General features: G+C 41.6%; 1 protein-coding gene across 2 annotated transcripts in view; it reads right to left on the bottom strand.

Annotated features, from left to right (window-relative positions):
* Positions 1–24,914, bottom strand: part of KLHL29 (kelch like family member 29) — a 389,804-nt gene that overhangs the window by 134,499 nt on the left and 230,391 nt on the right. For both annotated transcript variants that reach the window (XM_032185708.1, XM_032185707.1), the window contains 2 exons: positions 2,940–3,081; positions 1,633–2,175 (listed from right to left, as the gene is read on the bottom strand). In XM_032185708.1, the coding sequence (XP_032041599.1) occupies positions 1,633–2,175; positions 2,940–3,081 (685 nt within the window). The remainder of the gene's footprint in view (positions 1–1,632; positions 2,176–2,939; positions 3,082–24,914) is intronic.

The following is a 24,914-nucleotide window of genomic DNA, read 5'->3' as shown; positions in this document are numbered from 1 at the left end:
ATTACCACAGTGAAAGTGGTTTAGGCTTATGTGTTTTTCCTTGTATTGTATATTTGCACGTCTCTGATGACACCAAGTAATCCTTTAAATTGTGTTAATTTGATCATGTATCCAAGTATCCAGTGCAGTAAATTGGGATAGGTGGCTAAGAAAAGTGGAGATGACGCCTTCAGAAGACGAATAGCTTCCATGGAGAGAAGAGACATCCAGCAGCTCAGTCTACCAGGCTTAGAGCTTAAATCTCTGCCCTTCCTCCTTCTACAAAACCAAGAGTTTGTAACTCATAAACCTAACCTGACAAATTGCTTTTGAGGGTTTTCATTTCTTTTAAAGGGAAAGAATTAACAAAACTCTTTAAAAGCAACTGTTGGTAATTTTTTGGCTATACACCAGGGCTCATATTACTTAAAGCCCATCTAGATCTTGAGAAGAAAAATTCAACAGATCACCCCCCTGCAGGTGTTCTAGTCATATTCAGGGCTCAAAGCTGAGAATTTAAAAGCAGTTCAAATATTTTGCTTTAAAAAAGTACTCTGAGCTTTTGTCTTAACTCTTTTTAAAGAGACGTTTGGTAAAGATTTGCACATACCAAAGTACAATTTATGTAATGAGCAGGAAGAGTTATTGGACTAATCGTTTTTAATAGAGATTCCTTGTCTTTAATACAGAGCCACACAACAGAACTTAATAGCTTGTGGCAAGTAAATAATTTACACATGGATTGTGTCTGAATACAAATGTATACATAAAATATCACAGACTTAATGAAGCCTTCGGGGTGTTTTTTTTTTAATCAATTTAATTGATTTTGCTGATAGGTCTGCATTTATATTTTTGTAAGCTGCATTTCACTTTACCTTCACAAGTGGCACAGTCATGATTTTCAAGGGAGCAGGGAAAACTACACAAATGAAATTAGAAACTAAGCGCACAGACAGCAGATATTTTTAAAGTGTCTGGGGTAAGACACTCGGAAATAACACTTCACCATGACCCAACAACGTGGCTCATTTAGAAACTACTTATCAGAAAAGGTCAACCTTTCAGGAATGCTCCTGACAATTCATGGTGTTTTGTGGCATTTGAGCCCAATGAAGCTGGTAATGAAGAGTTTTACCCTAACGCTGAACATTTTGGGTTGTTCAGCTTCAGTCAATAGGGTTGCTTGAGTTTGGTTTCGGCTCTGAAGTGGGGGAGAAGGCAACAGCTGAAAAAGTTTAGTGTTGTGACTAATGCACAACTGGGGCCAAAAAGAAAGTGGCCTGCTGTAAACATGATCTGTACATACATAAGCATACATTAAACTGTAAACATACAGTTTAAGAGGAGGCATGGGATGACGGCTGCCTAATGTGTCTCCATATCAGATAAGCACCAGCTTATTTGATGGGCCCTGAAAGCTCTTTTTCCCTATAAAAGCTACCCGAAGTTCGTCCCCCCTCCTTCTAAAGCACTACTTTTCATCATCATTAATTCATCAAAGCTATGCATTACAGAAAAGCCCAGAGACAGACGCTGGAGCCGGGCGGGCGGGCCCGAGGAGAGCGGTGGGGAGCCCTGGGTGGCCGCCGTCCTCGGCCCCGCCGCCGTCCGTGCCCGCGCGCCCCGCGGGACCGAGCCGGCCCGCCTTACCTTTGGGGTGCCAGGGGTCCGTGAACTCGTACTTCCCCACGCCAATTGTCCGCAGCATCTGCACCCTGTTGGTGTTGTCCGGGCCCCCCGCCGCGTTGGGGGGCAGCGGGGCAGCCGCCTGCCCATTGGTGGTGGGCGCGCTGCTGGGCAGGGCAGCCGAGGGCAGAGCTGGCGGCGGTGGTGGCAGCATGGGACAAGCCAGGTGGCCATTGCCCACCGCCCCGGGGCCCGGGTGGGCCACCGGGCCCACACCGCTCATGGAGGGCATGCTGAGGGGCTGGCTGTTGGTGTACAAGGGCTGGCTCTGGAGGTTGACCACCATGTTGCTGAGGGGCTGGGAGGGCTGCGGCTGGAGCTGGTAGTGAGCCGGCATCAGCGGGAGCTGGGGGGTGACGTGCGGAGGGAGGGAAGGCGTGACGCCGATGACAGGGGCTTGGACGTTGGCGGCCGGGCTGAAGGTGGGCGGCTGCGTCATCCCGTAGGAGTGGGTGATGAGGGCGGGCTGGCTGCCGGCCGCCACCGTGGTGACCCAGGGCGCTGCACCTGCGGCATGAAGGAAGGCTGGCAATGGTAGCGGGCTCGGCACCGAGGGGGGGACCAGAACAAAACCGCCCCAAGCCTGCCCGTCACGCTCCCGCGTCCGCCCGAAGCACCACCGAGCCACGCTCTTATCCTTCACGGTATCGAAAGCGGCTCGGGATCTGGAACTCTTCCAACCCAATAAGTGCATAAAATTGCTACAGCGATGTGAGTGCAATTGTTAAAATACTCATCAGGTGACATGCAGCATGTTTACGGTTTTATGTGTTTTGCGCTTTACGCAGCTTAAGCACACGCTTCCAAGAAAATTAACCTCTTTCCCCACCGTGCTTTCATGGCTCCCTGACAAACACTCTGTGTGTATAATAATGGTGCTCCAGCCACTACAAAGAGATTGTAATTAGGTGTCTGGCATAGTAGCACAATGTATGATATGTGTCTGGAAGCTGGAAATCATTTCAGGTAGTTCTGGACATAAAAGAGGTCTTAAAGTATTACAGAGTGCCTTTTACTCTAGTGAAGGCAAAGGAGGAAGGGAAAAATAAAAAAAAAACACTTTAATGAACTTGCAGGCATCTTAATACATTTATATTAGCCCCAGCACAGAAGAAACTTGAGGGGTCTTTACAATGAGAGAAAAACCCTGCTAAAGAATACAGAAAGGGCTCACAATGAAGTCTAATTTACAGAGGTAAATGGGGATAGTGCATTGAATTTGCTTTGAATGACTCTCCCTTGTCGAATTACAAATAAGATTAAAAACATACCTGGGTTTTCATTCTCCCTCATCTGTTTAGAGGGTGGCTCATCAGTGTCCCAGGGTGTAGACTGATTGATGGGTGTCTGTCCCCACCTAACGCTAGTTGCAAGTCCTTGAGGCTGATTTTCAGTCTTGGAAATGCAAGGTGCCTACCAGAGAGAGAGAAAATACAAAATGAAAGTGTTAAGATAATTTGGAATAATCACTGTTTGTCATAACTAGAAGCTTGCTTGTTTGTTACAGTCCAAGAGGATATCTTTAAATATCACTTTCCTCTAGGCTTGCATGGCATATCTATTTAGAAAATACAATATTTAAAAAATATTTATTTCTGGAAATTTAATAGAGCCACCATTTAACAAAAAAAAACAAAACAAAACAAAACAAAAAACAAACCACAAAACCAAGTACTTTCAGAAATAAGTTGTTTCTTTTGCCTTGAAAATAAATAAAAAAATAAACATGCATGGCAATATCCATTCAGACAGTCACAGCTTATCTAAAATGGGACAATCTTCTGTTTGCTCAGTCTCCTCCAAAAATGGTGGGTTTTGTTTACCAGAAGGCAGGAAAAGAGCGACTTGTTTACAACTGTAGGACAAATTACTGTAGAACAGTAAAGAGAAGTCTCAGTATTTACTGTCTGTCAACCCTTAAAATTGAATGCCAATAAAAAAAGCAGCGTAACAGCCATTGGCCGCTAAAGTGGGTATGTTGGCAGTTCTTCAGAGATGTTAAAATAACTGTAAAGTAGGGGAAGGATCGGGGCTGACTAATCATCAAGGGGTCTGTGATCTGAAAGAGATTTGTAGATAAAGAAACTATCACGTGGACTGAAATGTTAAACCAGCTAGCTCCCCCCCTCCCAGCAATTTCAGGGGTTCTTCCCAAACAACCATGCCTTTGCAGAGAAAAGGCTTGTACAAAATGAGGGTGCTCTAACAGGTCTCGTTTATTTGACTTGGCAGTATATTTCATTGCTAGAAGATTAAAAGTTTTTGTTTTGTTTTGTTTTTACTGGTGTCAGAACCCCTAAACCAAGAAAACGGAACCAGCTGCCTATTGCTGAATGAGTATTGAGGATTGAAGCCATAAAGAATAGGAGGCCAGTCTGACTGATCGCTTGTTTGCCTTACATCTGGGAAGTAATTTAGCTCCGAGACGGAGGTACAGAGGCTCCATAAATGCCCTGGGTCACGTTGCACCAATGAAATCTCTGTCAACACCACTAGCTTTTTTTTCCCCATTACTAGTACTTCAATCACTGCATGAAAAAAATCATTAACAGACCCATTTCTGCCCTCTGCAAATACATGCGTTCCTTTCCCAAGTCCATCTGTCATTCCTCACCTCTTTAAATCCATCGGAGGTGCCGGCTCTCCTCCACTCAGCGGCTTCCTCCTGTCCTCCCTTCTGCCCCCACCAACACCCTTCCTAGCTCTTCTGCTCTGCTCCAACACTCCCTCCTTCATCCAAATGCCTCCGACATCTCCTATCACACATTTCTTTTCTACCTGAGATTTATCCTTCCTGGGCTGTGGCAATCAGGAGATCTGGGTGCAGACCTTGATGGAAGATAGGGCTTTTGCCGTGCTGCTGTCTTTGCTGCCAGAAGCCACAGTGGAAATACTTTCCTTTAAACATTTCCATTTTCACAGAATCACAGAATCACAGAATTTTCTAGGTTGGAAGAGACCTCAAGGTCATCGAGTCCAACCTCCAACCTAACGCTAACAGCCCTCCACTAAACCATATCCCTAAGCTCTACATCTAAACGTCTTTTGAAGACTTCCAAGGATGGTTTTAATAAAATATATTTTGTTAAATGCAGATGGTCATGGGGAAATGTAATTCTTAATGTCTTTTTTCTAAGGAATCCCGAAATGAGAATTTTCACAGTGTCCAAATTAATGTTCCTTTTTTTTTTTTTTTTCTCTTCAAAACGTGACAATTTATCCTTTTCTGCCTTTTTTTCCCTATCTTTACTTCAACCTCTTCATTATTTTTTTCTACTCTATTGGCACCAAGGACAATGATACCCAGATTTTAGATTCACATTTCCTCCTGCCCCCACCTTTTTCATTCCATTCTTAACTTTTCAAACCTGGAACTTTTGCAGCTGAAGTAAAAGTGACAGTAAAGACAAAAAGTGAAGACATGCAGACAAGCGAGAGCTTTAAGATTCATTGTATTGTATTCAGTGGCAAAGAAAGGGCAGTAAGGGAAGAAAATAAATCTCAATTTTGAAAAGCTTTTTGTTTATAAATTGTCCTGAGAAAAGGCTCAATCTGAATACCTTTAGCTTTTACGTTGTAGAAAGTCTTTGACAGGGGAAATAATGCTGTAGGTGGTTTACCAGTCCATGTTAGCAGTATCACTTTGGATTGTAACTGAACTGTTTAACAGTGGCTAAAGCACTCTTCAGCAGAAAAAAAAAGAAAAAGGAAAAAACACCACCTGTGTTCTCTGCCTAAAAATCAGCCAAGACATTTTCCCCCAACCTCCTATTATTTATCCAAAAGAAAACTTAGAACCAGTAAATACAATATGGAGAATTGGGCATTTTTATGAACCATCAAGGAAGAAGAGGAGGCTTCACAACTCAGATCACACCCCACATATGCCAGACTCCGCATGTGGCATCTATGTGTTGCACTTCTTTGTTCTATGAATGGGCCTTGTAAGCAGGTTTGTAATACTTCCCATTACTGTGTGGCATTGTCAAGATGTGCAATATCTCATGTAACTTTGTTACATCCCCATACTGCTTTAAAACGGTGTCGATCTATAATAAGACAAAAATACTCCTGTACCTTAAATAATACAGAACCTCACACATGCTATGATTTTAAAAGAAACCATATGTTCTGTATCGAATAGGTAGGAAAGGGAGTATATGACACAGCTCTCCTAAGTCCTACAAAAATCGAGTTTCCTATTTTGCAACTTAAAGCTGGCTTTCTGAAAAACTAGAGCACCAGAGACATCTGAAACTGGTGGAGTCAGCACCAAATCTGTATCTGAATTCCATACTCTGAGCACCGATAAAGAGAAAAAGGGTTTGCTGCCAATAGATACTTCTACTCTGCTCCCACAAAATGCTATTTTTTTTCCAAGAAAACATTTGCACTAAATAAGTTCACAAATCCTGCTTCTTAGAGGCTCCGTGGATTTAAATGCACGAGCCCAGCACATTGTTCTTAAATTGTATTCCTGAACTTGTATTTATTGGATCAGAAAGACCTAGAGATCAGTTGGTATGAAATCACAACACACATTAATGAAACACGGTTTAGACAATAATGGTGGTAGAAACAGAAAAACAGCTTTAAATTCCTTTCGTTTATATATACAAATCTGGTCTCTGATCTCATTTCTGCGTTATTTTTCTTAATACATAAAAGGTTACATTACAAGTGTTGCATGTCTCTGATCCAATTGCAGCAATTACCGATTTGCATATTTGGAAAGGGAAATGATTTCCAACATTATCAAACAGAAGAACTTTATGTCCATGCGCACAGGCACATGACAGCACTCTATTTGATGCTTTTAATGTACAACACAAATGACCAAAAAATGGCCTGTATTATGCCAGCCGTGCCGGGGGAAGAGATGTGTTCCATTAGTGATCTGCGGACTTCACAGGAACTAATTGTACTATGTTACACTTTTATCTTTAGCTTTCATGTCAGCTGCTTGTTTGAATTAAACAAGAAACACATTAAAAAAAAAAAAAAAAAAGAAATGCATTACAAAAATCTACTGGGCATACATTTAAAAATACTGACAAATGTCTATTTACATGAAAAGACAAGAAGGTTTCTAAAAGGTGAAGCCTGGCTAGTCAATGGCAGCACTATTTCATAGCCTGAACTTCAAGGCAGACTACAAAGATTACTAAATCAATTATCAGCATCTCTGTAGCAGCCCTAAAATGTTCAGTCTGGGCTTTTTTGTTGCAAATAAAGTACGCTGAATCCAAATTTGAGGATTTCTTTCTCTCTTTTGTTTGAAATAACCATTAAGAACAAATACAAAATTTCAGTGAAAGCTTATATTTCACCTCATGCCTGCCACTTTGAACTGCAGCAGTGAACAACGATGTACTTCTATAGAAGAGAGTTTTGGAGATTAGGTTTGCTTATGTTTAAAGTTTCTTAACAATTTTCTATTTGATACTCAGCTAAAACAGCAATTAGAAGTAGAATTTCTTATAGTCATGCTCATTTCTCCCAATTCTAGTACAAGTGGCAAAGAAAGCAAGATTTCTTTGCTTTATTTTGGAAAATTGTTAATTCACACTTTGACCCCATTCCTTCGTTTCATCCTACATAAAGCCAATTTTCTTCACCGCTGTATAGCTCTACCTAGTTAAGACCCTCTCTGCTGACAAGCCAAACAACAATTCTTGAAATCTAGCATTAACGTTGTACAACAAGATGACTAATGAAGGGGAGACACAGACAGCCACGATGCAACAAATTGGCAGAACAAAGGTAAATAAGAATTATATGCTCTTATGAATGCAGATTTTTTCCTATCCACTTGAGAACATAATTAATTTACCTGAGGTTAGCCTCTCAAAGTTACTAATCAGCCACTAAGCATTACAATAGCAGTTCAAAATAATTCAGAAGATCCTTCACTGTCTAAAAGAACATCTTGAATTAAATCAGTGTGATGCTATTTTGCATGGAGCAAAATATCCCATGGTTAAAAATGACAAACCTTACAGAAAACTGAATCAGTGCACAAATTTTATAAATGCACTGAAACATTCATCAGAAGCATTTCATCTTTGTATTTATTATGTTCCACAAATCAGCCAATTTAGGCTTCTGTAGTCAACATAAATACAAGAGCTGATGAGTAGCTTAGAGCCAAACCCAGTAGATAAAGCAACGCTTATGATGTGCTGTTCCAACTATGTCCTACACCTTCCACTGTAAAAATAATTGACGGCTTGAGAGATTATGGCATGGAAGGTAAATGACTGCAAGTCAGGCAATAATTGAAAAGTTTTATGATGGATAATAAGTCTTTCACAATACGTCTCTTGGTTAAATCCAGCAGAGCTCAGCAGTGATTAATTACTACCATGATCCCTGTGAAGTTGAGCTTGGTATGAAGGGACATTCGGAGGGTCCCCAGCAGGATTTTGTTCCACCACATTTGGCAAGGACAGTGTGATTATTGTCACCTAGAGCTGGAGAAGCCTTAGAGGCAGAGCTGAATCAATCCAGAGCAGTGCAAAGGAGAGCTGCCTGTGACAGTGGCCACTTTGGCATTTCCCAAAGCCTGGGGAGCCCCAATACACCATATGTATTCTGTTATCTGCTAGGCATATTTACAGCCCACAGTGGCCCCACAGCCTCGATGGTAAGCTTCAAAGGGAGGAAGGGTTTGGTGCAAAGCCCTGCTCTCCTGATGGGTTGTTTGCTCTAATGCAGAACTCACCCTTCTGCTCACCTCTGGCTTAAACCTGACTGGCACCTTTCACAGGCAGCAATGTTATATCCCTCAAAGATATACAAGAAGAATACAAAGCTAGGATTAGCTGGATTCTATGAAACAAAACTGGAAGTCCTTTTATCAAGCTTTTTAGATAACAAAAAAAAACAGACACCCTGGCAGTACCAGTCTCACAGTTTTAAGGCAATTAACTGCAATACAGATGTGCAGGCAGAACGGAGCAAGATGGAACAACTTCAAAATTACATCAGACTAACACAGACAAGTTGCCAGGTTGCTGATTTTTTCTTTCTTTTTTTTTTTTTAAGCTTAAATAGTCATAAACCATGGCCCATAGGCAACAGTAATTGGTGTACAGCTGGTCCACTGAACCTTATTAAATTAAAACATTAAAAACGTTCAGATTCATGGGGCTTTACAGAATATCCACAAGGAAGTTTGCAAGTTCACGGCAATCAGCTGGTGCTAAAGATTGGGAATTAGTGATTCAGTCTATTCTACATCAGTTTACATGGTTAGTATTAGTTGTTCACTAGGAATAGCCACAGCTGTCTGGTTTCAAGTCCAAATCTTTACAAAAGCTGTCTCTTTTGATGAAATAAGACCTAAACTTTTAGCAAGACCTTTATGCCAATGGAAACATAAAACCTACTGCACTGCTACCAGCATTATGGAGTATATTAGCTGAATTTTAAAGAACAGCCCCCAACCAACTAAAATGCAACAACGAAAATTCTGATTAGATTTTCCCCAGGCTCAACAACACAAAATGCTTCCTGGGAGGTCCTTATAAACACATCTGAGCGATTTCCCCAAAGGCTTGTAAAACTGCTGACATATATCCTGCCACGGCTCAGAGTGCTAAGACCTATTCAAACAGTTTCATGAGCAAAAAAGAACTAATCTGGATAGAGGGATCTTATTTGTGGTGCCCAGCGACCAAAATTATTTTACTAAGGCCTTCATTTAAAGTGATGGATGAGAAGTAGCGATTCTCTGTTCCAATTATCCAAAAGAGATTGGGAATGGCAGCTTAATACTAAGATAATGTATCCAATATGCAACCCACTCTATTTTCTCTCCCCATTGAAAATAAAAAGGCTAAGACACATGCATGCATAGAGGCAAACGTTCCCTCCCATGGACTCAGGTTTTATGGCCTGTCATGGGTAAAAGCAACTTCAATTTAATGAGGGAATTCCTTTTAAAGATGTTAGCTATGCCTTGCTCTAACAAGTAATGACTCTGGTTGGTTTTTAAACCTGAACGTGCCTGGTGCTCTAAAAAGCTCAGTGGTCTCTGCACCAAAGCATTTATGGTCTAATTCAGTAGTTCGTGTTACTAAATACTGTATGAAACAGGTATTATCTAAGTGCACGAGGCATGCACGTATATCCTGAACCACACTGGGATGGATCTTTGACTGGGGTATATTCCCATATTGCAGTGGACAAGATCCCAAGCTTACTTCTTAGTCTAGTCCAGGGCCAAAGAAGCTGTTAAGGATGGATGCACAGCTTTTAAGGATGCAGTGATGACAGCAACATCCCCCTAGCACCAGCCATTGGGCTAGGCTACAGAAAGGAAACTTGTTTTAAGAGAAGGATGTGCTGTAATTTATTAAAAACCTAAGAGATATGGACAGGCCAGTGTGCAAGAGAAACAGAATGAGCTGTCCTGCAGTAAAACCTTATTCAAGAACTTGCTCATGGGTGGAGAGAAGAACTCATCTACCTTACAGTTCCCATTACCAGGCAATTCTGCTATGACACAGCGTTGTTTTTCTCTTTCCGAAGCTAATGTGGGAGCAGCGAGAAGGAGAATAATAAAGTTAACTCATAGGAAAAATATTGCTACCCTGCAGAGAAGACAAAAGAAGTCTTTGTTTCCTTTTGAGTTGGGAGAATCATTCAATATTGCAATCCTAACCACCATCCAGCGACGAGCGAACAGCCGGTGTGGGCTCTGGAGCACTGAGGTATAGCCGCCAGGCGAGACACATCACTTAGCAGCGGGGTGCTGTCTGCATCAATTCCCGTGTTTCAGAGGATTTAAAGACATCCCCAACCTAGAGATTAATGACAAGGGCTTGGAGAAACTCCTGAGTGCAGTCAGGTCCACATCTCGAACCGGCACGGCACAACCGCCCTGATCCCAGCTCCGTGAGCAGCAGGGCTTCTCGCCACCCAGTTTGTGAGCTGCTAAGACAGGTGTACAGGCACATCCAACATCTTCACCCCCCCAACACCAACCTCTTGGGCCAATGTCTTTGCCATTTCATTCACATTTGTGCCCTGGTTACCCTCCTAAATAAGGTGGTTGGCCAAATTCCCAAGCTCTAGTAATGCAATGGAAGATAACTCCATGCCAGGAATGGGTCTACTGCCTCACTCAACCTTTCAAAGGCTCCCTATCCACACTGCATGAAGGTCTGGGGAGGCATAAGGTTATGGAAAAGGAGGGAAAAATGGGATAGAAGAAGGCTGTGAAGTGACCATAGATGCTATCTATTTCTTTCTGGTGGCTGCGCTGCCCAGGACGACCACCACTCTCCCACCGTTGCTCCAGTTAGGTGCTCAGCATCAGCTGGGAATAAATTCAAGACCATGGAATGATAAAAAAAAGTGCTTCATAAATGGCACTTGATATTCTGTCTTGGCAAATTTCACCGGCATAAGCTCAGGTACTCACCCAGCTGCCTTCGTTTCTCAGCGAGAACATCAGGGAACGGAGCTGAGGTATCGAACCGAGGTCCCGGCTGCGACACTTGCTGCTCCAGGACACCAGGGACATCAGCGCACGACACTGGGTTCGAGCACAGAAGCCCCACTTTAGCCTGAGCAGAACCTCCTCTGCTAACACGGTTGGCATGCAGATCAACCCCAAAACCAGTGCGAAACTACGAATGTAAAAGCATCTCACGACGGAGAAAAAATGCGCGACATCAGGAACAATTCAGCAGCACGTACTACAGAGAACATGCACTACGCAACGCAAGAGGGCTCTCAGAGGTCCTGCAGGGATCCTAGGGTAGAGGCGGATAAATCCAGTTCATCATAAGTGCTTTTTGTCAGAGGGCAAAAGGAAACATGGGTAATAATGGAATAAGTGCTTGTCAGACCAGAATCCCAAGGGTGTACAAAGGATGTAACCCTTGTGTGCTAGCAAAGCTACTTGAGAATGACCTAATGGCAGACTGCTTGAAAACTAAACATTTATCTTGCATGCAAATGCTGGCCATTGATAGGGTCAGGAGTCATCCTCCATGTGGTGTTTTTGTCTCAAATTTCCCATGAATTTCTTTTAGTTATCTAAACAGGACTCTTAAGTTTCTTTTTTGGATCATGGCCTGAAGCATTAGGAATAAAAAAGAGGAATGCTTAAAAAAATAAAGGCTACGTCACTTTAGGCTCCAATCCCTTCATTAAGTTACTTCTGTGAAGTTCCCTTTTGTTGTATCGGATGCCGACATTTTACATTCAAGCCCTCTGAATTCAGTGTTTCAATTATAGTACACACTCCTTGGCAGGAAAGTGCATGTTCTCTGCCTACACAGCAGGCACATTAAAAAAAAAAAAAAAAAAAAAAAAAAAAAAAAAAAAAAAAGGAAAACCAAGATAAGCCTGTGACTGTTGAACAGTGCTGCACGATATTACTGATTTATTAACTTGGCTTAATCAATAAGGCTATCATCAAGGGCACATTTAGTTTGCACATAAATTTCACTTTCTAACAAGCACTTTTGTGTGCTCACTTTAGTTTCCATAATCTGATCCAGGTCTCAGGAAGCCTTCTTTAAGGGAGAACAGAGAATTCTTTTTCTAAAAAAAGGATCAAAGTATACTCAGTCGACTCTCAAACAAAAGGACAGTCAGTACTGTAGAAACAGCATGCTTACCTTTCACAGCAAAAAGAAAAATAAGCCTATACATCCAAATTTATCACTGCCTTAAGTTCATCAACATCAATTGAGCTATTAAATGTGGCTGAATTTGGCTCATAGCAATTTAAAAACCTCAACTTTCTTTGAGAGTCTTCCATCAGTAAGATGCTAATTTAATGCATAATTCAAAATCCACTGTCCTTTAACTCAGCATTTGTAAATAATTAAAAAAGAACTAAAAATCCTTTTACATTTATAAAGCTGCCCCCCCCCCCTTTCTGCTGCAATACAACAAAGACTTTCCAATCAAGAATTTATTTATTCTTTAAATCTGAAAGTAAAAGCCGTACAAAAGATGAGGAGAAACTGATTTACAAGATAAAACAATTAGCTCTGGGATATGTACATTAAGACTAATAAATTTCACATCATATTTTAAGGGAGTGGAGGAGGAATCCCAGATATATTAGGCTTTATTCAAATTATATTCAAATGTTCAATTAAAAGCATCTTATGAAGGTAAGTTATGCAGTCACTAAAATTAAGACGTGAAAAACAGGATTAGAGAGCTGCATCTCTCAAAGAGGATATACACTTTAATAATCCATCCCTTTTCCTACACACAAGATAACATCTGCAATCTGCCTATTCTTGTAATTGCTCTGATCTTGTTAAAAATTTGGGCTATGCAGGAGAAGCTCAAATGTATTTCATGGTGAAACTACTAAAATAATATCCTATATTTCTTTTAAATCCAAAATCACATATCTCAATGGTTCTTATTAAAATCTTTTTTTTTTTTTCCATGCAGACAGATGAAAATGCATTTTAAGACTCAAACAAGTCTGTGCAAAAACAGATCGAACCCATCAATCTCCCAGTTGGTTCTTAAAAGAAGCTAAACATTCAGAAAGCTGTTCCGACCAGACGTGACTGGCAGGTCTTTTTTGAGAATATGAGGTCTCAAGATGCAGCCCTACATACATTCAGACTCAGCTTTACTAACACCAGAAGTTCAGTGCAAGCACAGGCAGTTGGGTGGTCATTTCATTTGATTTACATCAGAGCTCTAATTTTTTTTTTTTTTTTCTGGAAACATAGCCATCGTTTTCTCCAATTTTTCCAGTTTGTAGGTTTACATCAAAGCATTTGTGCTCTTTTTGTTTCCGTATCTCCACGCTACCAGTAGGAAGCTGCCCAGTTCTCCTGTTTTCCTTCAGCAGAACTGATTCGTAGACTAGCATGAATGCTTTGGCTGCCTCAGCCATCATCCTTCTAAAAGATTAATGGCAAACACATCACATACCAGGCTATAAATCTAGCAAATGGCTATTAGACATACTTTGCTGTCCACAGCCACACGATTTAAAGTAAAACAGATAATGGTATAGCTGTGGCTGGCATTACTAGTAGGCCTGCCAAAACTGTGCTACATTGACACCCATTTTTTCCAGGCACCTTGCTCTTGGTTTTGGGGTGTAAATCAGGCGATCCTTCAATATCACTATATTCGTAGCTACTTGTAATTCCAAATAGTCCATCATCTGAGGATAAACGGGTAAGATTAGATTCTACCTAAACTTCCTCTAACAACAAATAGTTTTACATTCCTTTGTTTTTTATTACTTCATGATGAAATTTTTCCAGGTGTCCAGTCTTGGCCATTGGACTCAATACAAAGAAGAAATCCAGCAAGGATGGGGACATTGGGCAAAGACTTTGTGCTTTTGAAAATCCTCTGTTATGTATCTTTTAAACAAAATTTACATTAGCGAAAGCTTACAAACTCCTACTCTCTAAGCTCCCCGGAAGCTAAACCACCTCTAAAAATAATCTCCCATTTGCTCACGAAACTTCAGGGTTACAGGGCGGAAGAGAAGGGTTATCGTGAGCCCTAAATAACGCAGGTTGGTTCTGTAAGCCAGGCAGGGAAGCTAAAATTAAATAACCTTCGGTAGGGATACCTCACCTGTCACACCAAGTCATGATCTGATCTACCTAATTCTCCTCCTCCACCGTTGCAGGTCATGGTCCCGCAGAAGCTACTATTTCTGCTAGGATGGGTGCAGGGCAGACACTGCCCTCGTGACCCTTCTGAATGAACTGCCAAGAGACCAACATGGGGTCTTTGAGGATAATACCTGTTAAGAGGTGGCATGTCCCCTGATGAACTTGCTGTGGCTTTCAGGAAAGGTATAGGGAGTTTTAGCTCTTCTTTGTGCAACTATTGCCTTCGGAGTCAAACAGAGCCTTGGCTTGCTATAACATAGCTTCAATTAGAAGACAAAGCTATAAATATCTAACAGTGCTGATCAAAATGGCCAGCTTTGGTCACAAGTATCACACAGAATGAGAGAAGAGCAGGACCAAACATCTACTTTAAAATAAAATAAAATAAAATAATCATAATAAAAAAAAGAATAATTTCCTTTCCATGCAACATATAGAAATAAAAATCATCTTTATTGCAAATCCAGAATCTCCTTTCCTACCCACATATTCCACCACAGTTTGTGGAGTAACCATTAGCTTCAGGCCTGGGCTTCAGACAAGTGCACTGACTGGGCACCAGACTATCCAGACATTATTAAAACAAAACCCAGATCCTTATCTTGTTTTTATATTTATTGGTGATTCTGTGCCAAATCCAAATGTGGATCATATGCTGAATTGATTCATATCAAATCATTACGAAAGTTGAGTCACTAAGAAAGACCCTACACCCAATACCTACCCTACCCAACACCCCTGCATCAGAAAGGGTCACAGAGCTCTGAGATCCTCCGAGTGGAAATATAAACAGTAAAATAAATAGATGTATACATTTATTTACATGCTTCTTTCTAAATAGAAGCTTCCTTCTAAAGGATGTCCTAACTCCATGTACTGGGGAAGAAAAACAAGAGATAAAAGCTGACAAGACTAACAGAGGATCTGCTTTTCTAATGCTGCATGTGATTAATTACGTGATTTACTTTCAATGACTGGTTCAATCAATCCTGATCAAATTAACAAAGACAATGATCAGAAATACCAGAGAAAACACAATACAAATGATTTGGTTCCAGGGGCTCCAATCAAATGAAACAGGATTAAATTAACCAGTGATCGGATTAAGCAGGAGTTGCTGTATAAAGTCAGAAATGTATCAGTACTTCAGGCCATTTGCTGTCTCTAGGGTTGCCATTTCCAGTGGCCTAGAGCTCTCAACAAACTTTAAACAAAACTGTTTTCCCTACGTATCACAAGGGTATTGTGGAAATTAGTATTACCCATATTATTATGACTATTATTATTATTATTATTGTTATTATTTCATAATACCACTGTGTCTTGGGCCCTGCAAGAGTAATGACCCTCTAAAGAAAAATCACACCCATACACAGCCTCAGGCAGCCAGCAATCTGCACCTGAAGGAGTTTGCAGTCTGTGCATGACACTGAGATCAAAAGGTGACAGAATATCAGGATACAATCAAAAAGACAGAAAAACCCATTTAATTCTACAATGTTAGCGAAGCACAAAGATGAAAAAGCTACTGTTCAACAAGGAACATTAATGAAAGTTGCCGATGATACAGCTGGAAACGTAGTTCCTACCCATAAAAGCAAGTATCATGTGAAAAATACTTCCTTTTGCTGAGCACCTAAGCCACAACCAACTAGAGTCTTAGAGCACTGAACAGAGGTGTACCTTAAAATGCCTTGAGCTCACCCTGGTCCAGCTGGACCCGTTAATAGACACCTGCAAAGGGACTTCGTGTCCCAAACTAGATAAAGGAAGGGCTGGGAACATCTGAAGCCAGCCCATTTGGAAGCAAATAGGAGAACGTAAACGATGAGAAACCAAACTAAATTCCTGCCCCTTTTCTCATTAAGCGAATCCCTTCAAAGATAAACTTTAGGGATGTGGAGAGGTCCATAAGGACTCTTATTAAAGCCACTTCAGGACATTAACAAGCAGTTCCTGTTTGTGAATCCCAGCCCCATGTGCTACGGTGGGATGAGAAGGGACACCCAACTAGTGGTCTTGCTGTTCTCATGGCAATGTTCCTCAGTAACACAAGACAGAAGAAAGTTCAACAGCAACCACAAAAAAAAGCTTTCCAAAAAAAAGTGTGTAACCTGAACAAAAGAGGAAGCATATGTAAAGAGGTCAGTCCCAAATCAACTGTCCTGCCCACCTGTGTCTCCTACACAAGCATTTAGGAGCCATATGGGAAGACTCCTTCCCTCTCCCTTGGCATGGTACCACCTCAATTTATAGGCACACATTGCCCAGTAACTGTAAGCAGACAGCATGTTCATCCTGCAGCTGGGTGTCTGTAACCTGACAGGATTCTGTCACTTGTCATCACGTTGGGACTTCTCACTCATGCAGAGAGCAGACCAAGCTAAGCATTTTGGCAAGCGACAGCTGACCTGTGGGGTGTGGGTTGGTCTCTGTCCAGAACGAAACCACTGGAGACACCAGGCTGACTTCTGATGGTCAGCAAGCTCGGGGTTCACCCATGGGATCTGGTTTGCCTGGCCGCAGCCACGCGTCCCATGCTTGCAGCTTGCCGTTTGCACTGCAGATGTTAATAGTGAAGGACTGGCCTTGTGGGACTGAACGTTTGACCAGCTCCTTTGCCTACTGAGAAATACTTGAGAAAGTATTTAGAGAAATATTCTCCCCTCTCTTCCCACAACTTAACACTTAATGTTTCATCTTTTTTTTTTTTTTTTTCCAACTATCGCAGTGAGTACATTTTAAAGCATCAGCTCCTTCTAAACAAAAGACATCTCACATTAAGATTAAGAATGCATTATTTTTTTCTTTTCTGTCCCCCTCCTTCTGCTCTCTTAAAGAGTATCTCATTTGTATGTGCAGGTTTTTTCTCATGCTCTGCCTTGCTACATTTTTTTCAGTCTCATTGCATTTTTTTTTTTCATGAGTATTCTCAGTTTCATTTTCTTCCTTTATTTTCCCCATGTCTCTATCTCTCTCCTCACCCTTTCTATCACACTCTTTCCTAAGTGGAATGAGAACCCAATTATACTCCTGTTAGAACTGAACTTTCAAATCCATCATGTGCTAGTGGGCTCAAAATTAGGCAAATAAATTCCCTCAACCCTACAAATTAAATTGAGTCTTTGCATATGTTCTTTTAAGAGCACAAAGATGTCAAGTATTCACCCAGCTGTCACAAAATATGATGAGCAGGCACTTTGTATTCATATAGATTTTCTAAATCGTTTGTCAGATTTAACAGAAATGCTAATGGATCCAAAAGTAAATTCTAATCTATCCTAAATATCTGGTTATTATTTGTGTTATTGTAAGACTCAGAATTGTCAGCTGAGGATCAGGGCACAATCTCAATGCATCAGACATTTTGCACACAAAGACAAAGATCATTTGGATGACACGCAGGTATTATTTCGCAATTTCTCATTTTTTTTCTCATTATTTTAATCAACACCCTCCTCAAAGATATACTCAGCTGCATTTGAAAATAAAAGTACCACCAGTTTGTGAGCACGATTACCTAATGTGTCTGCTGTTGAAAGATGGGGTCTTAAATTTGCTAAAGCCCATGACCTTCCCCCAGGTGTACACTCTGAGGGGAAAAAAGCTATCATGAAGGTCAGGCTTTGCTTATGCTTTGTTTTGATCAAAGTGGGGCTGAGCAGAATCAGACTCAGCATGAGGATGGGAAACATCCAATGAAGACCTGCAGCAGCACCAGGCGCTCACTGTGGGGCTCTTCCAGTTCAGACCAGCGAAGAGAGATGGCTCACACTGGTGCTAGCAGAAGCACTCCTTGCTTCAAGGCTGGGCAGGATGGGGCTTCGGGCAGCCTCATCTAGTGGGAGGTGTCTCCATCCATGTCAGGGGGTTGGAGCGAGGTGATCTTTAAGGTCCCTTTCAACCCAAACCATTATGTGATTCTGTCAAAACACATAGATTCCAGCTGTGGTACTTGCACAAAGCTGCTGACATCGGCAGGTTGGACATTACCAAGCACATGTGCACCTGGTCTGCATAGGTCCGTAAGTCCCAAGCATGCAGGATTTGCCACCCAGGTGCTGAACACCTGTATAATCTTACTCCCGCAGCGAGTCCAACACATTCAGGGAACCCGTGATGTGATGAACATACCCTGGAGACTTGTTCTGTACATACTGTTGTGGCTGTTTGTCTAAAAACCTATTAGGGCACTGCTTAAAGCAGGAGGGCAGCAGATCCTGGCTGTCAGTGATAATCCACTGCCAAAATCAATAACGTTGGCAAGGTTGCTTCATGGATATTTACGATCAAAGAGCACATTTTCCAAGAATATATTGTCAGCCCCATTGTCTTGGCCCAATTTCAACTCCAGTAATTGCATTTCTGCCTGTCTAATATTCCCCTGCCGCTCTGTGGAGACACAGGGGCCCTCGCTTCCAGTCCCACGCCGCTTCACAGCATCCTTGTACACCGTGGAGACACCACCGCATTCAGCACAAATCCGGGCATGCTGAAGCAGTGGACACAGCTTTCCCTGCAGCTATTTTACAGAGCAATTATTACCTAAAAGGTTTTGTGATTCTTAGAGCTGGGAAGTATAAGGTATTGTTGTGGTTGTTATTTAAGACATGATTTATTTGCCCCTGGAACTAGACATCTTGAGACATCTTTTAATTTCCTTCTCTTTCATGAGTAAATTTGCACATTTAAATTATTTACCAAAGGTTGAGCTAGGTAAGGCTCAGTTTGTATTTTTTTATTCCATTAATAAACGTAAAACATCTCTAAAATGTGAATGTCTACAGCTTTTCAATACACAGCTTGAGGGAGTTCAAGCCCTTTCAGATCTAGTTGCAAGAGCCAACTCCACCGGCAAACTAAAAATCTGCCTTTCTCAGTGGAATAAAACTCCTCTTTACAGCAGTATAGGGCATAAAATGGGAGGTTTTAAACTTGTGACATTTCCATGTCTGGAAAAGCTGTCACTTGCCCAGCACGGAGTCTTACCTCCAGCTGTAAGCCCAGGGGCCTTAGTAGCATTAGCCCAACTCTAAGAGTACCACAGGGAGAGAACGGTATCACTAAAACACTTTTAAAACCTCCCCAAATCTTTCTTACACTTCAGAAAACAGAAGTTTCCCCAGTGGTAAGGATCTCCTATTTCCAGCTGTACGTGCTTGCAGGCCTGCTTTTCAGAAACCTCTCAGTAGTGCCGAACTGACCGGCTCCTGCCTGTCGGAAATCCTGCCTCGCAGTATTTGGGGAGAGATCTGTGAATGCAACGTGAGAGAAAGCACTGTGTTGTTTTTTTTTTTTTTTTTAAATATATTTCAGTTTTAAAGATGGAGCAACTGCTGGAAGTGTTTCAGAAGCAGGAACTGTCAGAACCCATCCCATAAGTGTGGTTTTGTGGGCAAAGGAAGACGTGCTACGTACAAGTTGTCGTGAGCCACCTCCGATCGCACTCCCTGCCTTCCTCCCACTTCCCAAAGGGACCATTGTGAGTGTTCAAACAACTGCAATTTTAAACGTAGGTAGCGTTAAGCATATTTCATATTAAAATGTAAAACGATTACCAAACAAAACAGAAAGAAAAACTCAGAGAACTATGCATATAAGAAGGGCTAATAAAATATGAGTGCATAAATGTATTCAGGAGCATTTGCATATGTCAGAGGGAGTGGAAAGAAGGTGAGCATAAGATGAGAAAATAAGAGCTGAGACACAAAGTGACAGAAAAATGCACCAGTTTGGGAAGAAAGGAGCAGGCAGGGAAAAGACTGCCTTGCAGATAAGCAAAGACTTTGTGTACAACACGGGGGGAATTTTTAAACACTCAGCTTTTACCTAACATCATTGGGGTTATTATAACTAACTTGGTAAGATCTAGGGGCAGCAGTTAAACGATGTAATACAGGTACCTAATTTAGGTGTCATGCCTACTTCTCTCCATCGGCTCTGTGAGAAGCTGGAGCCTGGCAGCCCTGGATAACAAGTGGTCTAAATTACTCATCGCTCTCTGGAAGGTAGGAGCCATTGTAAACTCTCAGACTGTGCCCCCGTGTGCACTGCAGCAGAACCAGAGTGAAAAAGGAAAAAAGAAATGACAAAGAACATCATCCAGCTATATTACAAGCAGAAGAAAGAAATTCAGGAACTCTATGAAGAGAATGATGACCTAAACTAAAGAAGACGGAATACTGGAAGTTAAATTATCTGTGCAGAAAATTTAATGTAAAAAGATTGAAAAGAAAATACATTCTATGTAGCTGCACCGTGGTGCATCTAAAGGGGGAAAAAAAAGCCAAAAATAAAATAAATAAAAAAAAATAAAAAAAGTGAGTGCATAGGAAGGAGAGATTTTTTTTTGTTTTGTTTTGGAGTATCTAGTTCCTAATTTAATCTTAATCCACTCTGACATTTATCCTCATGGATAATTCAGTATACAAATTTAGGGCAGAAAAAGAATCCATAAAAATAATAAAATAAGAGCTGCTTGCAAGGGCAGTATCAGTAAAAATTGCCCTTGGGTAAAAATAATTTCTAGTGCTTTGTGTCCTGCTCAGCTTCAGGCAATGTATCAAGATCCTAGGAACTACTTTTTTCCCCCTGTGCAATCATTTGTGGCTCTCATCCAGTCTCTGATTATGCTAATTGCATTTGATGGAATTTGTATGTACTCTCCTTCGCTCTCATCTCATCTGAACATACACAAGATGCATTTTTAATTTTTAGCTCTTAAAAAAAAATAAAAAAAATAAAGGAACTTTCTCCCCAAGGTTGTGTAGAAGTCAACCTTATTACTAGTTCCAAACAGCAAATGAACAGCCTTTATTACTAGCAAAACAAATAACCCTTTCTACATTAATATGTTGCAACAAAGCTTTTAGTTAGTGAGAGGAATGTCATAATGCACGAGTTTGCATAACACAGTCAGATCATGTCACCTAGACACAATTTCGTTTGCATTAAATTAAATCCACCATCCAAACTGCAACTTTAATAAAAAGATATAGCCGAGTTGGCTAGATCAAGAGCTGACATCATTTTGAGGCAGACACTCACAACAAGAGGGACAGGGAGCTGTTGTAAAACCATTCCCGAGGGTTAGCGATAAAACCTGGGACTTAAATTCCTGAGTAAATGAAGATAGTGTTGTTTTTTTTTTTTTTCCTTTATTCCCCTTTAAAAGTGCTCTTGACCAAGTAACTTGACATCAAAACCCACTTGATTTTGCTGAGACAAAACCAGGTGACCTTAGTGACCTCAATCCAGGTCTCCTGGCTGTCTTTCAGGTCCCCAAAGGCAGCGGTGACGGGTTTATTTCATACTTCATGGAGATCCTCTGAACCTCTAAATTATTCTTTAATTCTACTAACTGGCAGCTAAAGAGAAATGTAATTGCAAGAGTAAAGGACTCGCTTCCCCTCCTAAATCAAAACAAGACTGGCTTTTTATTCTTTCAGTGAATTTTAGTGAAAAACACCCAACTGACAGCCCTGTGCGCTGCAGCTCTGCTCTCCTGCACAGCAGCTGCAGGCCAAAGGGCAGAGCTGAAGCCTCTCCTCGTTCGTGTCCCTTCCCAGGACACCCACAGCACCCTGCACACTGCACATCACAGCTGGCAACGCCTTTAGGGACGAATTTTCCAGGGTAACATGGATAGGCACTGCAGGGATTTCTGAAAGTGCTTGATTTCTGCTCAGTTCCAGTGAGATGGAATAAAGATGCTCCAGACAGCACTTCTGACAATCAAGGGGCACCTAAATACTTCTGAAAACCTGATTACAGAGGCATCAGTCTGTTCCAAAAACAGAACGTATTTCAAAATGTGAGCTGTGGTCTGTGTTGGAGAAAGGCAGCAGAAATGCAGGGAAGAAGTGGAGCCAGCCTGTCCTGTCTGAAGCAACCCAAAACAAATCTGAACCTCTCCGAACACAACAGTGACCACTGAAATCACAGAATCACAGAACTGTAGGGGTTGGAAGAGACCCTTCATCGGGTTGAACCCCCCTGCCAAAGCAGGGTCCCTAGAGCAGGCTGCCCAGGTCAGCATCCAGATGGGCCTTGAATATCTCTAGAGAAGAAGACTCCACAACCTCCCTGGGCAGCCTGTCCCAGCGCTCCGTCACCCTCACCGTGAAGAAGTTATTTTGCATGTTGGTGCCGAACTTCCTGGGCTCCATTTTGTGGCCATTGCCCCTTGTCCTGTCCCCACAGACCACTGAAAAGAGGTTGGCCAAATCCCACTGTCTCACACACTTAAGATATTTGTAAACATTGATAAGATCTCCTCCCAGTCTTCTCTTCTCCAGGCTGAACAGACCCAGGTCTCTCAGCCTTTCCTCACAGGGGAGATGCTCCAGGCCCTGTATCATCTTTGTGGCCCTCTGCTGGACTTTTTCCAGGAAATGGCCTAGGAAGGTTTACATGACAGAAAGGGACACAGCCAGGGGCACTGTCCATTTGCAGAAGGGACTGGAAACCCTGCTTTGGTCACACAGGCCCTCTTTATAGGCACAACAGATTCAATTTTGAAAGGTGAAAGGAGGATTTCGTAGCAAAAAGCTGAAGAGAAAAAGCTGACCAGGCAGCCTGGTTGTGTGAATTTACAGTTGAAGTGGGTTTTGGTCACCTTCCCTTTCTCCTCCCAGCGTTGGTGCAAGTTTTGGTGGTGACATCTAAAGGAGGCAGTAGCTAGCTGCCATCCTGTACTCACTGCTGCTGGCCCTAGAGCTCTCTCAAAAAAACCATTTTTTTTCTTCTTTTTTCCAGGCTTCTGAGTTGCCTGTGCAAGTTACTGTTGTCAGCATTACATCTGGAAGCTGGGACCCCATCCATGCACTAGTTTTGACCCTGTAACAACAGTCAACCCTTCTGAGATGGGCTCTTTGAGCTGTTTTCTGGGATTGAGAGCTACTTCACCTGTGACTGGGAACAATAAGACGCTGCCTGCTGTGTGAACCTATCTGCGGGTGAACTGGCTTTTCCTCCAGCTCCAGTTCTTCATTCCCCAGCCTTGCACAATGCAAACCACTCCTCTGGCAAGGGTGGCCGCTTACCACTGGTAAAATATATGCCATTTATTCGGAGATCATTTTAAAAGTAACTTTATCAACAAAAATAAGGGGGGGGGGGGGGAGATTTTTCAAGGCTCTAGGCATTTTTGACATACTCTTAAAACACAATGCTACAGGAATTACAAAACATAAATCATCCACAGTAACAAAAACACTCCACCTCATGTCTGCTGCTACCTAAATTCTTTGTGATTCTTCAGGCACATTTGTTATATACATATAAATTTTAATTAAGGGAAAACTTGGCTAAATACTAGATAAAATTATTTGTTGTATAGTATATTTGAAAAGCAATGCATCATTCTAATAGATTATTCAATGGATATTTGCAACCATTTATAGAAGTGTCTAGGTAATGCAAAAAAAAAGAAAAGATTAATTGAATAATTTATTTGATGGACAACAGCATTATTCATCAAATACATTATTCAACTAATAGTATTCAACCAATACTAATTAAAAGCAGAGAAGCAATTGCTTTAAAGTACAACTAATTCAGATACCAGTTTTGGCTCCATTAAGAAAACAGAGAAGATAGGAGGGATTTGCAGGGGAATGTCTCAGTTCAGGTATAGTTGGTCCAGATATTCTTCATGTTAAAGGAACCATATCCTGCATCACATTTTTTTCCACCAAAAATATCCACATGACACTGTAGGATTTATATCTCTTACTAAACTACTTGTCGGTACTGGGGCTGGATTTGAGTATCTTCAAACATGGAGGTATTTTAGCATATGGAAGAGGTTAAATGAATATAGCTAATTTGTAACCTGCAGGGAGGATCCAACTTGCTAACTGCTCCCAGAAACACTCTTACCTGGGAGGAATGGGAGAAAGAAATGATGTGGCATCTTTTTTTTTTTTTTGTCATTTGATTTCCCAAGAGCTTTGCAAACCCTCTTCCATCTCGTGACTAATGTCCACCATCACCTGATAGAAGTACAACACTTTCCATGCAACACTTTCCGTGCCCAGCCTGGTGATATGCCATGCCTATGTCCCATCATGTTGCAGGACCATGTGTGCAAGCCCAAGAGCATTAGAATTACTGCTTACACAAGCTGCCATGCCATCAAGCAAGCACCCAGCAGAGGGTACGGAGGGTACGCAGCCTTTGCCTTGTGCCTGGAGTACCACTGGGACAAGCCAGAGAAACAACCTGTGCTTCAGAAACATCAGTTTCTTATGCTAGGCTGGGACAAACATCTCCACATTTTTTATTTAGCAAGCAACAAGGAATTTATGAAGAACATTAGGTTTTAAGAGCAAAAGGCTGACAACAGATGCGTCCCATCCATCGAGGGAATAGGCAAAGACCATATCTTATGTAGCGAGTAATGACCTCCTAGCAGTACACGAGTGTGGAGAATTGTTATTGTCAGACGGTGTCCTATAGCTCACCCAGTCACCCTCCCTACAGACAGGAAAACCACCACCTGAATAAGCCCAGCTTCATGATCGCAGCAGGAGCCACACTTAGGCATAGGCTGCACATGACAAAGAATAAATACTGTGCTAGGACTTTATAGATAAAATAAACACTTGTTAT

Source organism: Aythya fuligula, chromosome 3, assembly GCF_009819795.1.
Source record: "Aythya fuligula isolate bAytFul2 chromosome 3, bAytFul2.pri, whole genome shotgun sequence".
Taxonomy (NCBI): domain Eukaryota; kingdom Metazoa; phylum Chordata; class Aves; order Anseriformes; family Anatidae; genus Aythya; species Aythya fuligula.
Note: the sequence above shows the minus strand (reverse complement) of the source record. Positions and strands in the feature narration are given on the sequence as shown.